The sequence below is a fragment of the Gambusia affinis genome, linkage group LG19 (genome assembly GCF_019740435.1).
Source record: "Gambusia affinis linkage group LG19, SWU_Gaff_1.0, whole genome shotgun sequence".
Classification (NCBI taxonomy): domain Eukaryota; kingdom Metazoa; phylum Chordata; class Actinopteri; order Cyprinodontiformes; family Poeciliidae; genus Gambusia; species Gambusia affinis.
In genome coordinates this window covers 4,631,928-4,659,607 of record NC_057886.1, presented here as the reverse complement: position 1 = coordinate 4,659,607, position 27,680 = coordinate 4,631,928, and the positions used below count along the sequence as shown (strand labels likewise).

At 41.8% G+C, this 27,680-nt stretch overlaps 1 protein-coding gene across 3 annotated transcripts in view; it reads right to left on the bottom strand.

The window, feature by feature from the left end:
• Positions 1-1,115: 1,115 nt before the first annotated feature.
• The window catches only part of LOC122822088 (microtubule-associated serine/threonine-protein kinase 1-like), a 50,204-nt gene continuing 23,639 nt past the window's right edge, over positions 1,116-27,680 (bottom strand). For all 3 annotated transcript variants that reach the window (XM_044100480.1, XM_044100481.1, XM_044100482.1), the window contains 23 exons: positions 24,856-24,928; positions 23,356-23,516; positions 21,269-21,344; positions 20,183-20,392; positions 19,204-19,305; positions 18,276-18,408; positions 18,114-18,181; positions 17,291-17,367; positions 16,964-17,172; positions 14,752-14,890; positions 14,544-14,676; positions 12,878-13,043; positions 12,144-12,245; positions 11,001-11,123; positions 10,768-10,877; positions 9,878-10,038; positions 9,555-9,784; positions 9,262-9,477; positions 8,054-8,283; positions 7,789-7,911; positions 7,567-7,700; positions 7,288-7,475; positions 1,116-6,762 (listed from right to left, as the gene is read on the bottom strand). In XM_044100480.1, the coding sequence (XP_043956415.1) occupies positions 5,150-6,762; positions 7,288-7,475; positions 7,567-7,700; positions 7,789-7,911; positions 8,054-8,283; positions 9,262-9,477; positions 9,555-9,784; positions 9,878-10,038; positions 10,768-10,877; positions 11,001-11,123; positions 12,144-12,245; positions 12,878-13,043; positions 14,544-14,676; positions 14,752-14,890; positions 16,964-17,172; positions 17,291-17,367; positions 18,114-18,181; positions 18,276-18,408; positions 19,204-19,305; positions 20,183-20,392; positions 21,269-21,344; positions 23,356-23,516; positions 24,856-24,928 (4,777 nt within the window). In that variant the 3' untranslated portion in view covers positions 1,116-5,149. The remainder of the gene's footprint in view (positions 6,763-7,287; positions 7,476-7,566; positions 7,701-7,788; positions 7,912-8,053; positions 8,284-9,261; positions 9,478-9,554; positions 9,785-9,877; positions 10,039-10,767; positions 10,878-11,000; positions 11,124-12,143; positions 12,246-12,877; positions 13,044-14,543; positions 14,677-14,751; positions 14,891-16,963; positions 17,173-17,290; positions 17,368-18,113; positions 18,182-18,275; positions 18,409-19,203; positions 19,306-20,182; positions 20,393-21,268; positions 21,345-23,355; positions 23,517-24,855; positions 24,929-27,680) is intronic.

Below are 27,680 nucleotides of genomic sequence, written 5' to 3'. Positions count from 1 at the left end.
TTTGAGATATCTATAATTTAGTTTTCATTAGTCAATGTATCTCCTATCCAAAAATAAATTTAAGATATCTCGAATGATGTTGTCATTCGAGATATCTTTAGTTAGAATTATGACTAGTCAAAACTAAAATCGAGATATCTTGAATTTACTTTATGACTACACATAATTTAATTGTAGATATCCGAAATGTATATTTCAGAAAGTCAGTAATTCATTGTAGATATTTCGAATTGAAGTCTCCATCCAACTCTGTGGTAAATCTGACGTCATTTCGACTAGTCAGAATGTTATTAGAGACATCTCAAATAGGTATTTTGTCTAGTCAAAATATAATTAGCGATATCTTAAATCGCTAAAACGTCTAGTCGCAAGAGAATTTGAGATATCTGTAATGTAAGGGCGGCAAAACCGAATTTATGTTACAACGGCTTGCCATAGAGGAACCGTTAGCTCAGAAGACGTTTTGGTGGGTTTTTCTTCTTCGACCGTCCCGCAGTTCCAGGTCGACGCTCGGTAAGAGCCAGGTAAACGTCACTGTCGGACGACGGGAAAGCGAAGGCGGTGTCCCTTCTTCAGCTCGTCAGTTCCCGAAGCCACAAACAAAAAAAGTAGGACACCTCAGCCAAAAAGGTCAAAAAGCTCACGCGGGGTCAGCTCGACCACTTCTGAGACAAGGCTTCCCAGACTGTTTTTCCGCACTGGAAAACTCCTTTCCCACTTTAAATAAGTTTAATAATTTTATTGGGATTGTTTTCTTTTTATCTACCCTGCAAGTAATTAAACATATACCATATTTTAATGAAACAAAGAGGAAGAAAAAGAGCATATTATAGTAGGTCCATATAAGAGTCTCGTACATTTTTGCCTACCAAAGAAAGCCGTATAAAAACATGTTTAGTTGGCATAGTAATAGTTTTTAAGGCTACATTAAAAGTCAGTGAGATCCTTCTGTGAAAGCACTGGCTGTTTTTAGCCCAACTTTAAACAGAACTTTTTGACCTAGATGTGCACCACTATTCAGGCGAGAAAACGAACACAAAATACACCATTGAAGAAAGCACACACACACACAAACACACACAAAAAGAAACAAAAAACATCACAGATAATACCCAGGGTTTCCGACACATTTTATTTCCTTTCTAGTTGGAATTTCATTTGACATTAGTTATTCACAAGAGCTGCTGTAAAAAAAAAATAAGAAAAAGAAAAAGGTCAAACACTTGGACAAGCATGGACACGACAGTAATGTTAGCAACGTCGAGACTTACAGAGTGAGAAGTCAGAACGGGGAGGGGAAGAGCGACCACACATATATGGTGGGGTATTAAATGATCTATTTCAACATTACGCTGAATATTTTCAACCGTACATCGGAATCTTAAATAAATAAATACAAAATTCAATAAATAGAACAATAAAAAAAACAAAGAAGTGTAAAACAGCTGCAACTCTTCCCACATATACGCTTGAAGCCAGATGTTTATGTTCACTGTATGGTAAAAAAAAAAAAAGAACCGGTTTTTTAAAAATTGTCCGACATTATCTCACACTACATTTCTTCCTTTTGGTCAGTTACGATTACCAAAATTATTTGTGTTTGCTAAATGTCAGAGAGAGGATTTAAAAAAAATTTGCTTTATAAGATATGAAGGCCATATAAAGTATCCACAAGGTCTTTTTAAGCTTCTGACAGGTTAATTTATGCTGAATTTAAGTTAAGAGGACCAGCAGCTTTAAAGGCAAGATGCTGCTTCATTACGTGAAATCACAAGAAGATCACAAGAAATTAGGAAAAGAATCATACAAAGTATGGAGCACATTTAATGGGACACTTTGAAAAAACTCGTTCTTTTGATTAAGAAGTTTTGCCACTAGGATGAGGTGGTTTGTGTCCATATTGAAAGTAGTTTATCTTGCAAAATTGCAATGGAAAGCCCTTTTACATCATCAACAACTGGATGTTGCCACTGGCACAAACCACAAAGAAAATGACAGGAAGTAGTTGGAGGATCATGGCAGCATGTTTTGTTTTTCAATGACTTTTTGCGTGAACAAACGTATTCACGCGGGATTTTAATTGTGTTTCTTGTTTAATGGAAACACCACAATTGCAAAGTTAAATTTTTTTTCCACTTCTCAACATCTCAACTGTGAAACACACTGGGATGGCATCGTCATGTTGTGTGAGTTTTCTGCTGCGGGAGGGACCGGTGCACTTGACAAATTTCAAATCATGATCTGGGACTTAAAGTTTGGGCAGAAAGCGGTCTTCTAAATGCACAATAGACATACACATGGAGCCTAGTTACAAAAACCGGCTTAAAGACCACAAGATCAACGTTTTGTAGTGGACATCGTAAAACATCATAGTAATTTTAGGCAGCGCTAAAAAGATGTATGTAACTAAGGTGACTTACAAATCCAGGGCAGGACACTTGGGGGAAATAAAAATAAAAAAATCTCAATTAGTTTTTTCCCTGGTTAAATAAAAAAACTGAAAATCCTGACTCTGTTGTATCAGTTCTGTCAGGAGTAATGGGCCAAAATTCCAGAAAACTATTGTGGGAGAGAAAGAGATGAATCTAAATATACATTTCTCTCATAATTGCAACCTATAGAGATAATTTTAGTAATCTTGACAAAAGGAAACTTAAACCAAACAACAACAACAACAACAAAAAAACAACAACTGTCTTTTCATACAGTGAATGTAAAGTTCTGACTATAAGTACATTGATGAAACGCAACATAAAGTGCAATTTGGTCACACACGAAACACTGGTGTTTATTGCTAAAACTACAACATCATGAGAGATAAGATGGAGATTGCAATTGGAATCAATGTAAACATGTCTGCCTATGCATAAAAACTATAAACTAGGTTCCACAGACAGGATATCGGACACTAACGTTCCCGTGTTCCCTAAAACTTCTGGCTCTATGTCATGTTGTCCACAAGGTGGCAGTCTAAGACAAGTATGATACCTGGCGCCCTGACACTACATTTTAACACACAACAACAAACGAAGACCTCACCACGAAGGTACTCTGAACAAATCTATGCGCCAGGCTTTTCTCACAGACAGTGATGCTCAGTGTTACAGGACTGGGCACTGACGGATTGCATATTGTTTAACATTTAAGTAAGAAAAAAAACCCAACAACAACAAAGATGACCACGTAACCTTTAAAGGTTACGTAAAAACACTGGCACTTCCCGTTTCGTCTAATATGATACCACGAACTGTAGCTTAGCGTGAGTGAAAAAGAGTGACTGAAAACCGCTCTCTCCTCTAAGTGCTAGTTTCCATGGGCGTCTTTACTTGCTACCACGCTCTGAAGGAACACATTTCACCGACTTTGATTTAAAATATAGAATTGCACATGTCACCATAACCAGCAGACACAACTTTTAAAAATGAAACAATATACGTCTGCTTGAGTTATTGTAAGCTTTATGCTGTTTTCTGTATTTGTCTGGAGCACAATGTAAACCTAGATACCCAGGAGACACAAAAAGACGGGACAATAGTGGCATTGGCAGCACATTGCATAGTGTCCCTGTGCAAGTTCATCTAATTTATTCCTCTCAATCCCGTTGACAGTCAGCCCTTAAACAGAGCCGAGGGAAACTATCTGATCCATCCTTCAACTTTGTCACTGCAAGCATTTTGGTTTCTTGGTCCAGTTTCTGCTGTGTACAGCGAATCCTCAGCCCACCATACAGAAGGTGTCACATTCTGTTAGTGACACCTTCAATTACCTAAACAAAGTACAAAATGACAGTGCCATACAAAAGTATTTATACCCCTTGAACCTTCTGTGATGTTACAACCCCAATGTATTTTATTGAAATTGTATGTGATAGTTGGTGTTTTGATGGAAGTTCAAGCCCAATAGCGGAGCTAGTTTTTTTGTTTCGTGCGTTTGCCAACTTTAAAACGTTAAGCACATTTGGCTTCCCTTAAATGAAAATTTCCATATAAACTCTAAAGCTAATTTACTTGGCTGTTTTGTAAACTGTTTTGAATAAAGCTTGACTTCGGTCCAAAATCATAATATTCCAGGCAGAGGTGGGTACACAAATTCGCTAGCATGCTAATAGCGGAGCTAATTTTTTTGTTTTTGCTAACTTTGAAAACGTTAAACACACTTAGCTTCCCTTAAATCGAATTTTGCAGATAAATTCTAGAGCAATAATTTACTTTTGTAAACGTTCAGTTGAATAAAGTTTGACATCTGTGTTGAAGTTTTGGTTATTGACTTAAGAATCCATTTATATTTACTACATTATTTACTATTGACATTTACCATGTTCACACTGAACAAAATAAAAAAACCTATTGTATTTATGTAGAGAGCAACATAAATGCAATCTCTAGGTGGACTATAGAATATGCAAATCATAATGTCAAAATTAAATTGGTGCTTGAGGGTTGTAGTCTTCTGAGTACAGACATAATTTGAAATACAGACAAATACTAGAAGACAACCTGTTGAATGATTTAGCTCAAAGGGCATGGCCCAGTCAAAGTACAGACCTAAATCCAATTTAGAATTTACTTTGAAAAAGTTCAAGGGGCCTTTTTTTTTTGCAAGGCATTGAAGGCATGAAAACTCACTCTATTGGTGACACATTTTAGTACCTGAACTTCAAATAAATACAGCATAGAACTAAACGACGTCCCTGGAGCCAATAGCTGAAATGTGAGTAATGCCCTTTCCTACCAGAATCCTGCTTCTACGCAGTCAAAAGTCTGCTTGTCAAGTTGAAAGGTTGTTCACAGTGTTTTCTATCTCAAGGTCTGCAGTATATTATTCATCTTGTGTTTAAATAGTCTGTCATTCTCCTTAATCAGACATGCATGAAGACATAAGCATTTCTTTTTTACAATATACACAACATGTCGAGATGAGCATACAGTACATACACAGGTCTACATCAAAACACCATGTACACATTTCCACAGCAGTAGTTGATCATTGTTGACATCTTTTCTACTTCTTTTTGATTTGGTGTATATTTTTAATATTTTTGTTCAGGCATTGCTATCTCTGCCTCATACAAATTCATACGTTTTGTCAGTCTGATGCTACAGTTAAAGGCATTACATTGGGCAGTCTCAGTGTTTCTGAAGCTTTCACATCACGAGTGATGTTTAGCGCTCCGACTGTTACCTTTATCAGAGTGAGCAGTGGCCGTGGCGAAGCCCGGAGTCCCTCGGTGGACCCCTCTGGACGAGGCCTCTGCTTTCCCCGCTGTGCTTCCCTTCTTCTCCTCACTTGACTTTGAGGCGTCTTTCACTTTGCTGCCCTCTTGAGACCCTCCTTTCATGGGACCCAGGACCGTCTTAGCCACACTTGTGAGTTGGGTGACGAAGCTGGTCTTGTCCCCCGGAGACACGGCCCGTAGTTTGCTTGAGCATGGCGAGGCAGCGTTTGAGGAAGGGGACGCCGGGTTTTCCTCCAGGACTTCCAGTTGAGCCTTCTGCTCTTTGACGCCATGGCTGCTGCTTGCCGACTTCTCTGCTCTGTGCCTGGGTGCTGAGTGCGTTTTAGCCAGGGATGGAACTGGCGGTCCAGGTACTTTGGTCTTCGTCGTATCAGTTGCCCTGTCGCCTCCACTGATACCTCTTTTATCTCCAGTCTCTGAGGCGATATGCTGCTTGAACTGCTCAGTGGTCAACGTTTTCTGGAGGTTTGCTTTCTCTACACCTACAGTGCTTTTTTCTTTCTCTTCTGTCTTCTCCTGAGTTTTGGTAACATGCAACGCATCTGCCTGCACACTCTGCTGCTTTGTGTCTTGTTGTGGGCTCTTGGATATGTCTGGAGTTTTCTCACTAGCTTTGGTCTGAAAGTCTGTTGCCTCCAAAGTTGACACTTTTGTACCTAAATGCTTGATCCCATCGCCTGTTCTGATGTCTGTAGATGAGATACTAGTCTTTGTTTCAGCTGCCTTCGTACTTCCACTACTCCTTGCAACCTCCTTGAGTGGTGCCTTGCTTGTATCAACACTGGTCTTAGACTCTGTTGGAGAAACTGACCTTACATTTTGCAACCTGGAGAGCTCAGACGCTGACGGAACAACATCTTTCTCTTTTACTGTCACAAGTGTGTCTCTGCTGAGCAGCGATTCCTGCCTCCCCAGCTTCCTCACATGGTTCAGCGATCCAATCTCTGCTCCCATAGGAGGAGAAGGGGAGGAAGACGAGGACGGAGAGGGTGGAGCAGGTCCATTCTCTCCTTCTATCTCCAGCAAACTCTGCAGACTGTGTTCGCAGTGGAAGGACTCTCTCCTGTAGTCCCCGTGAGACACCTCTAAGCTATGCTTGCGCAACGACACTCCTCCAGTCAAAGGGGAAGGCGACGACGACGACGAAGAGGAGGAAGGTAGGATGGGTGCCCCCAGCTTTTCCGCAGACTGCACCCGCTGCAGCAGGGGAGACCTGGGTGGCTCGGCACTCTTGGGACGAGGGCGGGCGACAGGAGGCGAGGAGTGCAGCTTGGCGGGGAACATTTGGGTGGTGTTGGAGCTCCCCACCGTGTGGCCCGTAAGAGGTGGAGGGGAGGAGGTGGTAGGGGACGGTGTGTGAGCCAGAGGAGATAGCGGGATGTTACCGGCGGATTTGCAGCGTGCCGAGCGGTACTGGCGGTGAAGTTTGGGGGACAGGCCGTGCAGGGAGCTGGGCCTCATGTGGTGGGAAGTCGCTGGGGAGTTGGGAGTGCTTGATGCCGGAGAGCTGCTCTGGGATGACGTACCTGAGGACACAGTTATGTTGTCACTGTCTTTGATACTAAGACGGTAGGTGCGTCTTAATAAACAATACCGTTTAAACATTGTATAGTACCTCTTATGATTTTGCGACTGCCTTTTTTTTGAGTTTTTGGAATCAATTTCACTGACTTTGTGGTGCTTCTGTAGGAATATTTGCAAGAAATTTTGCAATACAAGCGTTTTGATCTCGGACTTGACATTAAGGAAGGCTGAGGCAGCAGTAAGAAATACTACCGTCTGTAGGTGGGAGTTTGCAGCCTCTACCTGTGTTTCCATTGACCACATATTTGTGCACTTGGACATTTTGAAAACAAATTTGCTTAATTTTGAAAAAAAATATTTTTTAAGAAGTTTTGGCGATAGGATGAGGTGGGCTTTCTTGGTCGCATCAAAATGTATTTATTTCGCGGAACTGTCGTGTAAATGCTTTTTTCAACATCATGCCAGTTACATGATAAACAACTGGACTTTGCCGGTGGCTTTATTTTACAGACAGTTGTCTTACTAACCCAGATAAGGGGATTCCAGAGTGGAGCGGTAGCTCTGTGTGGGGGAGCGGGCAGAAAAGCTGTGGGTAGGCGACCCCGGCAGGCTGTCTCCTGATGAAAGAGAGCGATTTAAGGACGAGAGGCTCCGGCTGGTGTGAAGCAGGTTGGACTGCTTTGTGATTTTCCTGAAGAGTGAACTTCGTTTTTTACTGAAAAATAAACAACCAAAAAAAGAGCGATAAGGTGAATAAAGCCTCCTAGTAGAGTTAGAGAAAACAAATCTGTTTTTCGGGGACGTACTCTTGGCCCTCCTTGACTCCGGTCCTTTTGCTGCGACGTGCCATTTTAGATTTGTAGCTGGACTTGCGGGCGGGCCCCACCTTTATGGAGGTGTTCTCAAAGGGAGTAGTCGCGACTTTAACTTTATTTCCACTCTGTGAATTGCACATTTTTAATCAGTTTATTACACAAGCAGTGTATTAGCAGGGAAGTGTTTTCCTCCCAAATGTGGTTTTATTTCACCTTCAGGATGAGCTCCACTACTTCTGTATGGACTAGGCCGTGGACCGACTCCCCGTTTACGTGAGTTATGAGGTCTCCAGCTTTAAGACCCGCCTCCTGAGCAGGACCTCCATCCTCAACATGCTGCAAAGAAGTGGACAGTATAACATGAATGATCTCCAAAAAATGTAAATACCTTTCCGATGCTTCAACGTTTGTGCAATTTGTTACAGTACAGCCACAAACTCAAAGGATTTTATGTGGGTTTTATGCTACCCGCTCTTACCCAAACCATGTGATGCACGCTGTAAACGTCACTGTCTCCTATGTAGACCCGGATCGCCCGCAGGGTGAAGCCGTACTTCTTCCCGGAGCGGTGGATGGTGATGGGAGAGTGCAGGACGTTCACCATGGGACAGAAGTCTCTGCTTGGAGACGAGTCGCGGGAGGACGGGTTGGACGACAGGGAGCGAGGCGACATGGGGCTGGGCAGCGGGGACGCAACGTGCTGCTCCACTGAGCAGAAAGACGACAGAACAAAAGTTACAATATCTAGCTTTTATAAAAAATATGTTTTTTACATATTTGTTAAAACTGTCACCATGTTGCGACAGTATGGTATCATGAAGCAGGTAATCTGGGATTAGATCCAGCTCCTCCACCTCCAGGTCAACCAATCAGAGCAAGGAGGAAGGTCTTGTTAATCACCCTCGTGTACATGCGTGGAGAAGCAACTTACTGTTCCAGAAAAACTGTTTATTGTAAACTGGTCGCAGTGCGCAATAAATCAATTAATCACATGATAAATTAAAGCAAGCTGGATCATTTTCATTTTCATTTTGTTTTTCTTGTGTCTTTGTTTCTACCAAAGACTGTATGAAGAAAGGCTTCAGTCTGATGCTTTGGGCCCAACATCCCCCGTTCTGAAGGGCAATTTTGTTTATAGAGACTTCAATATTTATCTCATTTGTTGTTTTGGATGTTAAAAAGGTCTTCCATTTCCAGCATTAAATGTGCTTTACGAATTAAAGCTTATTGATCTTTGAGAAGGGTGTAATTGCGTTACTATGCCCGTAATATACCTGAAAATGATCCCAAAACAACAATATTATTGTTTATCGCAACAATTTCTGTGATCATTTATAGCAAGGTTTTTATTCGTAACAGGCCTAGTCGTCGGTGGCCATGCTAACTAACATGACTATTCCGGGTAAACACTGCGATCAGGAAGAAGCTGTAGCATAGCAAAGAGCAATGGGGGGGAAGTTGTGGCCAGCGCGTATATAAGCTTGATTAACAGCAATAAGACCTGCCTCCTAGCTCTGATTGGTGGTTTCTAGTTAGCACTGGAAGGAGGCAAAGAAGCTAAATTTTTTTTTCACAGATTATCTGTCTCATGCCATATTGTCCCAACATAGAGATAGTTTAACAAACGTGAATTAATATTTGTTTGTAAAAGTTACATTCAGCAGCTAAAGTGATGCGAGGCTTCACCTGCTGGAATGATGACAGACAGAGCAGTGGCCGACGCGGACTTGATGACTTTAGTTCCTGGTCGCGAGTTTCGCTTGTCTCCTTCGGACGAGAGCTGCTGGTGTCTGACCCTCCGCAACACCAGGTCCGTGGTGGCCCCACGGGGCCCCTGGAGATCAGGAAGACCCAGACTGCCTGGCAGCGGCAGCGACGCGTCGGCAGGTCTCAAAAGTTTGTCTAGGACAAAGCAGAACCATGAAACCAAATGGCGCATAGACGCTCCAGAACCTTACCCGATGCCGTGTGGCCCCTACCATCTTTAAGGAGCGTCCTCAAGTCTCCGTGGGAGGGGATGGCCCCTTCCAGGGAAGCGCCTCTGTTCTTGACGGGAGGCTGCTTCCCTGGACCCGGCGGCTCGGCGTCCAGCTCCTGAGGTGAGGCGAAGCGGCTCATATCCATCAGGGCGGAGAAACGCCTGCGAGCCCCGGACGGCGGGCTGGAGTCACTTTCAGCGAAGAAGGACTCTGAACAGGACAGGCGCTTCCTAGAAAAGCGAGGCAACCACACGTAGAGCATCAGCAGCAGATGGCAAAACATGAATAGAAAAAATAAAACGTAATTTCTTTTGTGTGTGTACATTTCCGGTGAACTCGTCCTCCAGCTCTTGTCTCGTAGGGTGACGCTTCCCAAGCTTTCTCGCTTGGCTACCCTGTCCTCCCTGGAAACCTTGTGCTCCCGTAGAGTCACAGTGTGGGGTTTGTGCTCCAGCTGGGACAGGTGCTCCATGCTGCTGTACACCTGCAGGTTGGTGCAACAATCCGGTTAGGGGATTAGAAATGAACGGAAAGTCTGGTCAGAATTTTACATCCAATCATCTTATTTTTGGCCTTTTTAATAATTTCCTCAAACTACCACACACAGACTCAAATACATGTACTCCTAAAAATAGAGTATTTATATATCTGAGAAATTCACAACTATCTGTCTGGTGGGATGTTTGACAACTTTTCTTATCAAAAGGAGCTCATTTAACTTAGCAGTTTTTCTGGCACAAACTTGGAATTCAAGTACAGTTCGAAGCTTTTTAATAGAATTGTGAATTGAGTCATCCCAGAAGCTTCTCAACCTGTTTTCACCTCTTCAAAAGAAGTTTTGATTTACATTTTAGGGATGTGCTCAGTTAGACATTAGGAGGTCCTAGAGCACCTGCCCTTTTTCCTCTGGACACAAAAGGTGCCCTTCTGAAATCATTCTTTTTTTTTTTTTTCTGGCGAATTTAATAGTCTCTATAACAAGAGCCCCACATATTTCTAATTTTTCTTGACATGACATCGTCACCCCCAACTGTACTGGCCTATAGAAGAGGATTAGGCACACCAAAAAAGGAATTCCTATTTTAAAGTTAAATTCAAACTTTCTTCCTCTGACTTCAGAAGTCAGAATTCTCAGGAAAAAATCAGAATTCTGAGATGCTCACAACGTGTGGACGCAACCGTCTAAGCGGCACTGATTCTGACGGGTTCAGACCTTGCTGAAGCGAGGGGAGCAGGACGAGAAGTGATGGATCTCCACTGGCTCATCGTCGTTGGTGTCATCTTCGTCGTAGGACTGGACGTGATGGTAGCGTTCCGACCGAGCTGGGGACGAGAAGGAGTTCATCTCACTAGACTCTTCTACCAGTCTGATGATCCGTTTCGGCAGACTTTCAAGCTTTCGACTTGAATCCCGCATTTTCCAGGAATGCTACGGGGCCAACTTACTGTCAAAATAACTGGTGTCTTCTTCTGACTCCAGGTGAGGGATGAACTCAGCTTTCTGTCTCAGCAGGCTGTTCCAGTCCACCTCCGCAAAGAATGAGTGCTGCTTGACTTCAAAAGCACCACCTGCAGGGCACGGGGAGGGAAACGCAGGAGAAGATGGACAGTCAGGTAGGCCATGACTGCGGCCCTAAAGCCTGCAGGTGGACTCTGACCCCAACAGAAGCTGGCTTGTCTGACTAAACTCAGCTGACAATCCGAAATGCACGACGACATCCCGTCTGGGTTTAAGGTATCCAGCAGGTACTTACCCCCTGTGGTACTTCAGCCAATGGTGTACCATTTGCTAGTGTATGTATAACACAGCAAAGCGCTGTACCACAAAATGCTGCAGTAACAACATTCAAACCCCAAAGTTGTGCTTTGAGCCAGAATATGAGCGACACAGACGTCATAGTTCCACTCATTTGATTCAAACGTGTTTAATGTGTTCACATCAGGAAAGCCCTTCGGTCCGCTTGTTTAGTTTGATTTGGACCAAAAGTGGACTTTATTATTTTCATTTTGTGCGGTTTTCTCAAAGACTTTTGTCAATTTTTGGTAAAAAAAGAGGAAGAAAAATGATAAATCGTGCAATAAAATTATTGAGTATGTTTTATTTGATCATGCGATTAATTAATTTCTTGCCTATTGGGACTGCCTTATGAATCGGGTATGATTTCATTACAATCACTACATGCTGTAGTAGCGTTAGCTACACTAAAGGGATCATTTTTACCACAGATCCCAGCAACGGTGGCTCATGAAGTGAATAAGACGCATGTTTCCTGCAGTTGGTTCGGATTGAGATAGATTTGTTCACCAGCAGCGAGCCGCACCAGACTTCTTTCGGAAGCGGACCGAGACCACCTGGCAAAGCGCGTCTCAGTCCGGTCGTCTGGTCAACACCAGGATTCACTTCGGCGTATTTGCACCAGCACTAAAGGTCCGGACCAATGGAAGGAAACCGTTCAAAGCGGACCAAATGTGCCAGGTGTGAAAAAGCATTGAAGAGTTGCAGGACTCAATCTGAGTTAGATTAGAATTCCTCATCGAGACCATGCAGTCTCCACACTTTGTGTGTGTGTGGAGTGGAAGGTGCCTGACCTGTGCCCAGTCGCACCAGAGGATTCGTCTGCAGCAGGGAGGAGATCAGGCGCTGGGCATCCACAGGAAGAGCCTCGTCTCCATCTGGCCACACTATGTCATCTGCAGCGAAGAAGCAATATGAGGATGAGTACATTTTACATTCAGAGCCTGTATCAGATCTACATGAAGGTCACATGTTAACGTCAACAGCTGCGTTTCCATCGCACTGTATAATTGTGCAATTTGACACTTTGAACTCTTGTTTTTGGATAGATAGTTTTGGTGGTACGATGAGGTTTTTGCTTTAGGTCATATCAAAACTGGTTTATTTTGCAAAACTGGGATGGAAACACTTCTCACAACTGAATGTTGCCACTAGCTCAAACCGCAAAGAAGACAACAGGAAGTAATCGGAGGATGATGTTTGTTAATAACTCATCGCGTGAACACTTTTAGTCACATGTGATTTTGATCCAGTTTCTCAGTAAATGAAAACACAACAATTGCGAGATTGTGTTTTTCCGAGTTCGTCCCGTCTGTCTCTGTGTTGCCCTGAGACAAACTGGTGACCTGTCCAGGGTGACCCCACCTCTCGCCCAGAACATTAGCTGGAGATAGGAACCAGCACCTCCAGACCCCATTAGAGACAAAGGGTGTTAGAAAATGGATGGATGGTGTTTTTCCAGCATCAGCAGAAGATTGACAACACATTATCAATGGAAGCACGGCTACGGAGACGTGGGATCCCTCACCTGTGATGACTTGTCCAAACAATTCCTCTGGCGTGTCTCCAAAGAAAGGCACGCAACCCACCAGGAACTCGTACAGGATGATGCCCATTGCCCACCAGTCCACTGGCTTCCCATAACCCTGACACAGAATCACCTCCGGAGCGATGTACTCCGGGGTTCCACACACCTAAGAGAGGAACAAGACTCGACTGAATCAGTTCTTACCTTGTTTTGTGACAGTTCCTCTCAGTCTAGCTTTACTGATAGAGGTGTAGGCATTTCCTTCAACCCGTCTCGGACTAATATGTTGCGGTAGATGTACAGCACCTACAGGAGCGTAACGTCTGGTCAGGTAAAATCCCCTCGCAGATGCCAAGACTAGATGAAAGCCCCCCTGATGTGCGTTTTCATGTGCAGATGGGCGCGCGCTGAACGCTAACAGATTTTTTTTGGCTGCAGCGTGGGAAATAATGAGGTGTTCAAAGCAGGAGCAGAGAATAAAAGAACATAAAGCCGCGCTTAAAAGAGACGGCGTGCGATTGTGACGGCTGGCGGAAATACTGCTCTGTTGTTCCGCCAGCCGGTAAAGGTCTCATTTTATCGGGCTTTAGATACGCCTGCCGCACAATGAGAGGGAAATAGCTTTTCACAGAAAAAGGAAGACATCAAAGCATCCCCTTATGTGTAAAGTTTGACTGGACCGTATTGAATCCGTCTACCCCTGTGTTGTTGGCAAGACAGCAGAAATGGCCGTTACATTGTGAATTTGAGTTGTATTTTTTAAAGGAGCAGGCAATTCTTTTGAGTTTTACATCATGTTATAATGTTTATTCTCTCATCAGAACTATACATGGATTGTTGCCTGGATTATTTCATGCAATGTTTGAGAAATCCTATAAATTCCCATGGCAACCATTCAGCTGTGCAAAATGCCTTCTTGGACTCTTTTTGAGGCAAAGCTAACGGTTTCCAAGCTTCCACCTCACAGAGCAGCCCTCCCGTTTGACTCCTCCACTCAGCTCCTTCAGACTAGCCAACAGCAATTAGCAAACATCTGGTTTACTTCTCAGTGAAATGCTGGTTGTTAAAAGCTTAATAGAGGAGCAATGTGATAGCTTTCTCGAGGCGGAGATCCAGAAAGCAGTTTTTAAAGAGACAGAGGCCCAATTTCAAGGCATTGAATCAGAAAGTAAAATTTCTCTTAAGTCATATATGATATATATACAGCATTTTCAGTTACTTAATTATGCTATGAAATGTAACTATGTGCCAGGAAAACAAAATACTATTACCCCTTTAAGTGTTGCAGAATTGCTCATATTTTTTCTGTATTTTTCATTTTTATGTCAAACCTTAAAAATGGATAGGTTTTATTGGATTTTATTGTGCACCTGTGAAACATTGGAAGGATTTTCTTCTTTTTTCTTTCTTTTAATTTTTGTTTTCTTTACATATTAACTTCTTCAGCTTTAATCAAATGACGAACAAGTGGACCAGTTATGTGACATCCAAGGCAGCTGGTTGCACTTCACTTTATTTCATTAAAAGGAAATCCCCCCTTCAAAAACATGGATTTCACAGATGGACAAATTAAAGCATTTGTCAGTGAGATGATATGATTTGTTTTACATACTGGTGCTGCATCATGTGAGACAGATTCTTCCCCTCTCCATTTCTCTACACATACCTGTTTATCCAAAAACTCCCGTGTGTCCTTCTCTATGTGCCCTTCGTACAGGTTGGTGGTCAGACTCATCAGGCCGATCTTAGACAGACCGAAGTCCGTCAGCTTGATGTGTCCCATTGACGTTATTAGGAGGCTGCGAATAGAAAACACACAATCAAGCATCTTAAACACCTCAGCAACGTTTCTAGGTGAAGCAACTCCACCTTACTTGTCAGGCTTGAGGTCTCGGTGGACGATGCCGTAGTTGTGTAGGTACTCCAGCGCGAGGACAGTCTCTGCGAAGTACATGCGCGCCATTTCCACAGGCAGAGCCCCGATGTTCTTCAGCAAAGTGGCACAATCCCCTCCTGCGAACAGAGAACCCGGAGTGTCTTCAGTCTCTCTCGGGGGCGTTTTCACACCTGCTACTCCGGTAGACTCGGTTCGATTGGAGACTAAAGCTGCAACACTTGCTACACTTTCAGTTGCTGCGGTTCACTTTCACTCTGCACCGAGTCAAACGAAGCAAACCCTTTGAAACCCCTGTTCCCTTCCTCGCCTGTGGTGGCGCTGCACCAAGAACCACTGAACTAAACAACACAAGAACCTCTGAAGAAGACAGAGATGAGTGAAACTTCCTTCTTCATGAAATGAAAAAAAAAAGGAATAGGTTCAGATTTCATCGGTTGTAGGATTTCTCCTTTGTCTCTGGTCAAAGACCGCGATCCATTTCTCCTGCTGGCGCTAGACTAGCGCGTTTGTTGTTGTTGTATTTACCCAGAATGCCATGTGCTATTGTCCCCTTCCTGCTTTTGAAGACCTGTCCAGTTTGACTGCGTCGACATATAAACTTGTACCACTTCATAGTTTACTTTAATAGAATCAAGACCTAGGTTTGCAGGCGGACCAGAGTTTGTTTTGTTCAAAGTTAGAAAACGCATTCACACCTCTTAAAACGAACCGGACTTTCTAGGCAAACAGACAAGAGTTGGAGGATAAAAGCGAGCTAAACGGGGCTGGTGTAAACGCCTCCTTACCCAAACCTTTCCACCTCCCACCTAAGAGAAAGTGCAACAGTCCGAATGCAGGGCAGAAAAGTGAGTAATTATTATTCTATAAGTGAAAACGGCTGCTCTGTGAGTCAGCCTGCATGGAGTGACTCAAGGACGACGGGTACATTATCTGATGTTCAGACGTCAATAACCCAGACAATCACCTGTGAATGCAATGGAAAAAAACTGCTCACTTTTGTGTGTTGAGTCACTGTTGGCTCATTTGCAGGCAGTAATAAAATAGCAGGACTGTAAAAGCCTGATGGGGATTTTTCTGGAGGTCTTTAATCTGCCCGGCAACGCTTCATGCTAAAATAAAACGCCTCCAAAAAGTGAGTACGCCGTTTCAACTTTTCCACATTTTGCCACATTGTAGACAAAAGCCTTAAGCCTTCAGGTATTTGTTGTTTTTTTTCCTCCTTCACTAACAAAAATAGTGCATAACAGTGATTCCTAAGAAGAAACATATGAGGGCTTGTCATTTAAAAAGTTACAAAAAATAAAATAGGGTTTATTTTTCAGTCATATTTTCAGTGTGTTTAGTTAGCTTGCTGGCTGAATATTTAGTTTGTAGCTAAACATGTGGAACGAAATATTTAGTTTTAAACCTTTATTGAAGCTAAAGCTAAATATTTAGTTTGTAAATCATGCTTAGCTTGATAATTAAATAAATAGTCTGGAGCAAAATACTTAGTATGTAGCTTGGTAACTAAATATTTAGTTTACAAACTAAATATTTAATTTGTTAATAAAATACTTATCTTGCTAACTGAGTATTTACTTTGAACCCATGAGATTTATAAATGTATGAATAACTTGGCTGAAATTTGACTTTTAAAAATTCCCCCTTATTTTTTCTGCTAAGCCAGGCTCAATTATTGCTGTTAATTTTTGACAGTGTAATTTTATAAAGCAGCACCCCATAAAACATGCATGGTTTTCACATTTCCTTTAACAATAAAAGCAAAGATTCTCAACAGGCTACAAGTTGTTGCTGTTTTTTTTTTCTTTTGGCAGTCAGTCGGGTAAAAAAAGATAACCAAAATATTTTAAAATATGTTGAAAACTACATGTAATTTCCCTTTCACCTCACAGGAAAGTATTTATCTGTTGAGCTATTGCTTAAAATGTAATTGATATTAACTGATCTGGTTTAAATTGTTTTTTTTTTTTAAATATGTTTTAGAGTATAAAAAGAATGAATAGTAAAGACACATCTACATGTCTGAAACAAGTTGGTTCCCTAAAAATGATGCTCCTATGAGTTGAAATTTTAGAGACAAATTCTGAAAAGCTTCCAAACAGTTTATAAACTAATTACAAACTAGATTTCTTTCTTGGACGCTTCCAAACGCGTGTACATCCCGGTCTCCGTCTCCAAGCGCTCACCTTCCACGTACTCCATGACCATGCAGAGGTGGCGGCGCGTTTCGAAGGAACAGAACATGGAGACGACGAAGGGGTTCTCTGCAAACGTCAGGATGTCCCTTTCCACAAACGCCTGCTGGATTTGGTTCCTCAGGATCAGGTTCTGCTTGTTGATCTTCTTCATGGCAAACCGCTGCCGTGTCTCCAAATGACGCACCAAGTACACGGCGCTGGTTCACATGTAAACGTAAACACACACACACACACACACACACACACACACGTGCGCCTGGTTCACTTCTGTGGAAGGCAGACAGACTACAGAGGATGCTGCGTTGAGCTGCTTACCCGTACGCTCCGTTACTGATCAGCTTGATGGTCTGGAAGTCTGCTTCTCCTGGAGGTTTTATTGCTCTGATTTTTCCCTGTGGATCACAGAGGAGCAGCTGCTGTGATGGATGGGATTCGGGCTGAGCAGAAATTATTTGTAGAAATGCTAAAAATGTTCATTTAGAATGTAAAACCCCCCCAAAAACTAAGTTTTTTTGTTTGTTTGTTTTTTTTAAGTTGGAAGCTTGCCTAATGCTGAAAGAAAAGCCCAGAGTGATCCAGGTTTCTGAATGTCAGCAGGAATTAGCTTAATTGGTTGCTTCCATGCAGAGTCATTAGGAAATGGGGCAACGGGGAACTAAAGTAAATCAAACAGGTCTGAGGGAAACAAAAAGAGAGGAAATTCTAGAACAGGTGTCTCTTTTTTTTTATCTATTAGCCTCTTTGTGCAAAATGTTTCATGACTGCAAAAGCCATTTTCCCAGCAACCCTTCGCTGTATGGAAATGTGAGAAGTGTCTGAAAGGGAATGTTGTTAGGATATGGGACGGAAAATCTCTCTTCGCCGCAAGGATGGGAAAGTATGGAAGGACTGGTTAACATAAGGAAACATGTTTCAATTTACAGAGTTTAATACTGATAACTGAACAGTTACCATCCATTATCCAAAAATGATCATCCGTCCAACCATCATTTGTGCATTTGTTTGTCCATCCATCCTTTATCCATTCATCCATCTATTCATCCATCACTAACTCAACTTCCCTCCTCCTGATCTTCAGCAGGTCCTCCAACACAAGGAGGCGCTGTTCTGTAGCACTGAGGAAACATTTTGGTCTCACCTCTGTGGAGTCGTCTGTTTCAGGCGTCACTGGTCCCTCGCTGTCGTAACTTTCCAGGTTCACCATGTCTGATGACAGACAAGTCAGTGGTCAGTCATTCTCTTTCCAAACTGGGGATTTTTTTATTTAATTTAATTTTTTTATAATCTTTTGGTTCCCAACCTTCTATTGGGTCCCTGGTCAGTCCCAGCTGGCTGACGATGTAACGGGGAATGTCAGTTTTCATCAGATGACCCTCCTTGGCGTGGTCCTCCGCTGCCTCCAGGAGATGGTAAAACTCCTCTGGGTTGAACTCCTGGGGACCAGAGGCGTTCAATAAGCTGCTGTAAACTAGCAGACATTCTTTCCTTCACTCTATAACAACAATAAGGAGCAACAAATTCAAAAGCTTTCTGAAATCAATTTAGGGGTTGAGCTTCCTGTGAAGTTATTCAGTTAAACTTAAATGTATTTAAATCCCCTGTGAATGTAGGCCAGGGATAATTTCATCAAATGTAAGAGATAAATGTTGTTTTTTTTTTTAAATGTACCATTTAAGTTCATTATTAAGATTTGAAATGCCTCGCCAACACAAGCGGTTCCGCACAAATGCGCCAACGCTAACAAGTCCCGGGTGTGTGACTTGCGTGATCAATTCGTCTCCGCGTTGTCGCTCTATTTCGACTGCCAATCCGGAACCTGCAGGACTGCAGCGTTGAGACACAGTCAGACTGCGCTCCACGGATAAACACAGGCCTCAAACGACGCCACGGTCACGGCCCGACCGACTCAGACTGGAAAGCAGCCAATCAGCAGGTCCGCTGGAATTAGCTACACGGCAGCAAGACGAATTTTAATCTAAATGCAAATTTCTTCTCCGGCTGCACAGACAGCCTTCCACCTACGGCGTTCCCCTCGTTTTTGATTTTTCAAAGCCTCTCCTCTCCTCATGCCTTAACAGATTAGGGTACTTAAAAACTTGTAATGGGCTCAGAAATCAACACACGTGCTCGTGTTTGTTTAGGGAAAAATCAATTTTCCACCTCAAGTCTCAGGCCGACGCCTTGTAAAGAAAGAAGGTCTTCGATAATCGCGGTTAAATGAAACTCACCAGACACTCCAGGAGCCTGGCAGGTCGGGAAATGATGATGAGAAGCTTCTTCACCAGCTCCGTCACAAAGGCCACCTCAGAGCTTTCAGAGCGCTTGAAGGCCTGGCACACAGAGACGGAGAAAGTGGCACAAACACACTAATGTAGAGCTAAAAACAGCAGTCTTTGCAGAGGGAAGAAAAGAAAGGCATGATGAAACAAGAGGGAAGAAAAGGAGCGCAAAATAACAGCAACAGACAAAAAGTTACGGTGTGTGGATTTTGTGGAACAGTGAGATCTTCAAACGCTGCATCACAGTTTATAATATAAAGCTGAAGAGCTGAAGTTAGCAAATAAAACATGTGGAAAACATGCAAAAAAAAAAGGAAATTGGGAAGGGGGCAAACACTTTTTTGCGCCGCTATAATTGCATGACCATCCCATATCGTCCTTGTTTTTATTTGCATGTGAAAAAGAATACATGAATCATTTATTTTCTACGACTCCGTATTAGGGCCGTGGTAGATGTATAAAAGAGAGACATTTTATTCAGCCAAAGAAATCTCAGAAATCTTTGAGAAAAAACTTGGAAATTTCCAAAAGGCAAAAACTTTCTCAAATTTTCTCTGGAAGATTTTCAACTTTTCAAACTCCCAAATTTCTCTGTTGTTCCTGAAATCAACCTAAAAATTTCGGAGCTTTCTCTAGCAAATTTTCAACTTCTCCAACTCAGAAATGTCCAAGTTTTTTTTCTAGAAAACTTCTGAAATGAATCTCAAAACATCTGAATTTTTTCCATGGCTATTTACAATGACCCTGATACGCCATTGTACTTTTCCACTTCACAGTCACGGACTACTTTGTGTTGCTCTGCAACATAAGATCCCTGCATGTATGTGAAAGTTTATGTCTGTAACATTACAAAATGAAACGGAGTGAAGAGCGCTTCTACAAAATACCCAATAACATTTGTGTTTACTGTGGATTATTTTGAACTCACATCATGAAGCAGCTTCTCCAGGTTCTCCTGCAGTTCAAAGAAGTAGACCGAAGTGATGAGGCCCTCGCGTGATTTTTCCAGGCAGTCTCTGGCCAGCTCGGCGATCTGGTGATGGATGAAGCTGAGGACCCCGTCAGCCAGAGGAAGAACGCTCTCGGGTGAGAAGGCGTGGGTGAACTCGGCTAGCCTCTCCTCCATCTGCGCTGTGGCCTGGCGACGACAAACAGAGAGAGAGAGAGAGAGAAACATGGACGATAACAAGTGGAAAGATTAATGACCCAGGATGTGGTTTAAAAAAAAAAGATTCTTTCCTATAAAGCTAACAAAGCGTCAATGTGACGGTTTCACTGTGCCGTATGTTCTGATTTTTATCGCGATGTCGGTCTTTGCTAATCAAGTTTTATGAAAAAGAAGCCAGGAAAAGAAAACGTTTCCAGTACTGATGAAAACCTCAGTGTGATTTTTTATCACGGTAAAAGCTTTCAGCTCACTTCCTCCTGACGTTAACCTCAGGCAGAAAGCATGAGGCAGGAAAACCAAACAGTTCAGAGCTGCACAATGTTCACGGGGGTGGCCAGTAAACATTTTCTTATGAGGACACAGCTTAAAAGTAAAAAAAAAAAAAAAAAAGCAATAAAATGAATAATATTTAACTTTTAACTGTGTAAATATTTATTGGGTTTTACATTTACAGTATTTCTTGATTAAACAAGATGACTCTGTATGACTTTAACATTATTCTCTGAGGGGGCCAACATTTTTTAGAAGGGGGCCATGGGCTCCACAGACCCTGTTTAGGGCGCGCCACTGCCAACCCGTGGGAGAGAGCAAACTTAATATTCTCCCTGAATAAATAGCATTTGTAGCATCACTTAATAGGATTTTATAGGGTTTTATCAGCGGCTGAGCTCCTGTCACTGGAGATCTGATGTTCAAGCAGGAAGTATATGTGTTTTATAGGATTTGTCATACTGAAATCTTGCTTTATTGCTTTAAGATTAACCAAGTACTTTGGAACAGAACCAAATACAATTGGTTTTATTCTCAGTGAAAAAGAAATATATTGTGGGAATATGCTAGCGTTACCTTTGGAAACCGTTCTTTGTACACATGGTTCATCATGACGATCTCATTGTCATAGCAGGAGGAGGAGCGTCCCGGGCTGGAAGAGGGAAAAACACCTCAAAATATTACAACATTTTTAAACAGAGAAATCAGCCGGTGTCCAGAATAAATATTTTTGCTACTCTCTTCGGTGTGAAAACTTTTACCAAGGAAAGAAGCTAGATAAAGTTAGCTTTTTTATTACCAGTGCGGTAAATGAGTCACAAGATACTTCAAAAGAAATGGATTCTCCAGGAGAGACGAAGACGTCTACAGTGATTCAGGCTGGGAGTTAGCCAAACCTTCCACAGAAAATGACTGTATTTTTGTGTTTTTGATTGTTTTTAGAACTATAAAAGAACTTGCAACTCTATGTTGTTAGGGTTAGAATATCCATTTTGGAAAGAACACAGAGAGTAAATGCTGTTTGTATCATGCTAGCAGCACTAACATAACAGGGAGAAATACAGTCATTATCTATTACACACACAAACACACACACTGTCTGACATCAAGTCTGCTTAGATAGAAATTCTCATGGCAGGAAGACTTAAAAAAACACAACTATGGATTCAAGTCCTCCTATCTTATATTGTAGAGAAACCGTAATCAGCTACCATTAGCACAAAGGCTAACAAAAAAACCTACATCTGAAATCCCCTACAGCATTCTGATTGGTTTATCTTGTCATTTCTAATCTTTAATCCTGAAAATATGTTTGATTAAGGTTAGAAACAGATCAAGGTCACAATTAAAGCAAAACTAGCCTTCATTGCCAAGCCAAATTGTTGCTGATACAAACATAAAATCAACTAATTTTACTGTGATTTGTGGTGATTGACCAAACAACAAAAAATGTGGATCATTTCAAATGGAGGGAAAACATTGTGGCGTGGCAGGAATCTGTATTCATCCATTAAAAATGTAATCAGATTAACCACACTAGCGCTGTGATTAATCACGATTAATCACTATGCCCAACTTTGTTTGTAATGCTCGTTTTTAAAACCCCCCAAAAAAGTTTAAGAATATGTTCTCTTGTCTCAAACCAAACATCTCAGTTTTCCAGGTCTTCATGTTCAGGAAGGTTAAAAAAAGTAATTTTGTATCAAACATAATCTAGAAATGTTAACTATAAACTGGCTGAGCTTCGGTGGAAGGATAATTCACAGTTCTAATGAGCAGGCTACATGCTAGCTTGGTTTTATCCAAACGTCCATCGCTGTGTTTTTAAAGTGAAAATTGCCGCTGAGCTCACCAGTCTGACTCTCCTTGCTCATCTTTTCAGTCTCGTTCACGACTCTGCATTGTTGACCGCAGTACAAGACCCTTCAGTGCGCTGCTTTGAACGAAGTAAGACTCCAGGTGAGATGCTTTTAGGTCAGAATAAGTAATCTGCATTATGTAATAGTAGTAGGTTAAATGTTTTAGATTAATCACATGCTTTAACGCTTTGACACTGACAGCCCTAGTAGCCTATATGTATACATGTCTAAATTTATGGAGAAGAATACAAAGAAATATTAGTGTCCAGGTGTGGAAAGCTGGTAAAGTGGTATCCCAAAAGACTTCCAGACTTGGCAAAATGTTTTCACAAATTACTGACTTTGGGGGACTGAATATAAATGAACGCCACACTTACAGATTTTTATTTGTAAAGAAAATAAAAAAAATAAAAATAAAAACAACATTCATAATTTTCCTTTCACTATACAAGGATGAAATAGTCTGTTGGTCTGGCACATAAAATCCCAATAAAACCCACAGAAGCCCGTGATTCACTGTCAGCATCAGAGTCCAGAGAAGGACGGACGGGTTTGTGATGATTAGCAGTCGCAGCAGAGTTTCGCCTCATTCCCACTCAGACCGTCAGTTGCTACTGGCTGCTAGCCTTGACAGAAGTAAACAAGCGTATTCATGTCTATGTGAACAAGCACTGCTCTCCGTTTCTCAACAGCGAGGCAACTTAGCATTCTGTTCACTCCGGAGCGTCATTGAGGAAGTAAAACAAAGCGGACGGGAGTGTTTTTGGCAGCGGACCGCTGTCTCTAACTGCCGGCGCTGCTGACCTGAGGCTGCGGGAGCGCGGGCGCATGTGCGGGGAGCAGCGGCCCCCGTCGTCGTCCGTGATGCTCTCGGTGCTGCCAAAGTGCTTGGACAAGAAGTGGAGCTCGTCCATGGTGGGCTGGGAGGGCAGCTGGTGCAGCCGCTCCTGAGAGGAGCTGGACGACTGGATGGACAGAGGAGAAGAAGAAGAAAATGGAGGGGGGAAGGTAAGAATGGGCAGAACACGACGTAGCCCGAATTGGAGAGATTAGAGAAATGACGTGCCAGAAAATGAGCGGCAGCTAATGTTCTTGGAAGGAGGCGAAACAAACGAGGCTTTGAAAGGTTTACAATTACGGCGTCTGTAGCCCCCATAGCAGGACGACAAAAAGCAGCTGAAACGTCAATGAAGTCTTCCTATGAGCCTCACAAATATGTCCATCACCAGTCTACCTTTTTTTTATATTTATGTAGCCGCTGATTTGTTCGGCTTCATCAGAGCAGAGACGCTGGACCTCGATCAATTATTCGTTTCGCCAATAGATCGATCGCCAATTCATCAGAAGTGACAGGCTAATTCAAAACGGGAGGTCGGATGAACTGCAACTGTTTCGTCACATTCACGTTGGAGTTTTACCTCCAACGGGCAAAGGGCGCTCAAACCCTGGGCGCCAAAATGACTGCAGATTTGATTTGACTGTGAAATCTGTGTGCTTTGATTATGAAGGCGATTCTTTCCGAGACCTGGCAGCTTTATGAGTCAGTATAGATTTATAGTGTGTTCTCTTTGAACGCAGAAGTGGGATTTTCCCACTTTGTTTCGATTATTATTTTAGCAATTGATTATTCTGACGATTAATCTGATAATAAGATTTGCCATATTCTGCACATTTTTTCATTCCGCCACTTAAATCTCCGTTGTTGACATGACAAATGTGAGTAGATAAATTACTCCAATCCTTTTTCAAATAAAAAAAACAACATTTTATTGGGTAAAATGCAATAAGAGCATTATTTTTTTAGTGAACGCTTCGGATACATTTGCAGCTAAAGACATAAAAAGCACTTGATTAATTTTTAAATTAACCATCTGAATAGTAAAATGTGCCTAGTAGGAGATTTTTATTTATTTATTTTTTTTGCAGAATTCGAGCAAGGTGAAACTACAAAAACCACTCAAATTAATATATCAAATGCAAAAAGAAATTCTGCTAACACAACATAAAAACTACACGTGACACATTTTAGATAAGGAAAACAAAAACATTTTGCAGCGTCAATGCAAATGAGCACATGAAGAAATCAAAGAGGATAAATGTCACATTCTTTGTGGAAAAAGAGTTGAAACAACTGATCAAATAAAAATTGAATGTTCTTCATCCCAAAAATGTGCTATTTTAGCTCAAAGTCACCAGGTTTTAGAGTCCCGACAGCCATTTTGGCTTTTCATATTGGCTTCAAAGATGGAATTTCAACTTGAACAACTGGAATGTGATGGATTAGGCAGGAGAAAAAGTTACTACCGTTGAGCTGGGAGTGTTGGTGCCATATCCAGAGGAGGGTAAAGACGCCAAAGACCATCTCCTCCCATCCGCTCTGCAGGAAACACAAATATGGGCGCCGTCAAAACCACAGCCAATTACAACCTTAGTTAAATGTTAGGATGCACACCAATTTCAGAATAACTGTCCGGAAATGTTTTGGAAATAAAAGACTGTTTTCATATTTTCGATTCACCCACTTTGTTGCACTTGTAGGTGCAAGCGTTAGACAGAGATGAAAATTTTGAGTAGTTCGTCTTTTGAAAATAACTCAATCAGATTGGATGTAGATGATTCATTTTCAGGTCATTGTGTGTCTATTTGCCGATCAGATTTAATCTAAAGGCAATTTGCTGCATTGAATTAACAGGCTGGAAGTATCATGGGATTTTTTTTTTTTTGAACAAACATTGTATCATTTTTACGGAGTCCCTAAAGAGGAAATTGAAGGGGGAATAAAAAACAACAACTTTCTTGTACGCAAAGATAGTATATGTTGCAAACCAGAAAGTATCTAGTGAGCTATAGAAAGTTTATTTTAAATTTTTTTTCTTGCATTGTTCCTTTAGGGACGCCGTACATTTTTATCTCTCTACATAGTGATGCTTTTTTTTGCGTTGCTTTATCACAGAAAAAATAAATATATTATTCTAGTTCTAATGAGCAGGTAAATACGTTTATATTTTGCTCTAACGTCTGTTATCTGAAATTATTTGATTTGAACCTAAATTAACACCTCAAATGTTAAAAACAGACAAACAAAAAAACCTCAGCTCTTTAACAAACTCAGATTGTGTAGCCTACTGCAAAACTGCGATACAAAATGACACAGAAAACAAACGAGTTATTCCAAATGGAGTTTTGCCGCGTAACCTCTCCGTTGTAAAACGAGGACAGGCCTCTCATTTACTGAGCGTACCGTCCAACAGTGACAGGCAGGCGGGAAGATTTGATAAATGAGGCTGAAGAGTTGCAGTAGCGGTAGCCGAGCCGCTAGCTTCTCCGCTAGCAGCTCCGCGTCTGACCGAGAGCAAACGACGACAGTCAGAGTAAGTAGACTTTCTTATACACATCTCAGACTTCAGAAAGCACCTCTGCATGCTTTCATTAAAAAGTTGTTTTTGTTTTTTTTTGCTCATTCATTATAAGTCACTCAACTTCCATTAGGAAGCTGCATGAGCGACGGCTGCCATCCGTATATTTCCATGCCGGACATCAACGAATACCAATTTTCAAACTGAAAAACTGTGTCAAAGGCATTTCACTACACATCTGGTGGAATGTGAGATAAAAAGGGCTCGATTTCATTGGCTGAGCAAAAAAATAAAAATAAAAAAATCAATCCCAGATGATTGGTTGAGAACAAACCGAGCTCAAAGGCAAAGAAAATATTAAACCGGTGGCATCAGATTGTAGCTATGGCAACACAACAATCAAATAATGAGGATCATTTTACAAAGTAAACTTGCTAAATTCATGTAAGTGTTGAATAAAAAAATATATATATATTTTAATGAATCTATGCTGAAACCACCAAATAAAATTGAATTGTATTCCCAATATCAATAAACAAATATGCAGTTTTTGATGATCTGTGTTACAATTGAAGCATTTGCAGGAGCCCAGACGTGGATTAGTTCACTTTTGCCTCTGTTTAGAAACAGAAGTTCTCCAGCCGGTGGTTCACAGTCAGTGTGCAGTTCAGCTGCTGCTGCTCTGGTTAATATTTATCTACAGTAAGGGCCCTCCAGCCACCCGACACACCAAAACACCAATTTCCTGCCTTCAGTGTCGGAAATTTGAAGGTTGGAGCGACCTTCAAATTCAAAGTCGGAGCATAAATTTTAATCGTCCAGGCTGAAAACTAATTAACTGGTGTTATCAAAAACATAAGAGCAGATGTTATGTTTCTCCAGTGACAGTAATGTAACCTATTAATAATTACAGCTATGTTTTCAGTTACAATATTTTCATTTTGATGTATAGACACATATGATGCTCACTTTGATTCAAATGACCTACATCTGGTATGTAGGTGGTATATAAGTATCTGTTTGAACAGATTGTTTGAAAATATTTAGTGATATTTTTGGTCTGATCTACTTGGTGGTGGAAGACTGTAAGAATATTTGGAATAAAAACTTGCTGAATTTGGTAGACTTTTTCAGTAAACACGCTTATTCCTCAGGATACGATCACTTTTCGCCATTCTGCTCTTTATAGAGTAATACTGAGAGTCTAACGCCACTGATACTCTGGCCTCATTATAGATAACATGCAATCTGAACTTTAAAAACTGCTTCCTTAATTATGAACTACTTTGTGTTGGTTTATCACATAAAAGTTTCAGTTTCTGAAACAATGAAATCCACACCCTGAAGGCCAAGGCATCAAGAAACGTAACCTATTAGCTCTAAATTTCCGTAACAATCCATCCATCCATTTTCTATACACCCTTCGTCCCTAATGGGGTCGGGAGGGTTGCTGGTTCCAATCTCCAGCTAACGTTTCGGGCGAGAGGCGGGGTCACCCTGGACAGGTCGCCAGTCTGTCACAGGGCAACAGAAACATACAGGACAAACAACCATTCACACACACACACACCTGGGGAGAATTTAGAGAGACCAATTAACCTGACAGTTTTTGGACTGTGTGAGGAAGCCGGAGAACCTGGAGAGAACCCACGCATGCACAGGGAGAACATGCAAACTCCATGCAGAAAGATCCCGGGCCGGGAATCGAACCCAGGACCTTCTTGCTGCAAGGCAACAGCTCTACCAACTGCGCCACTGTGCAGCCCTTCTGTA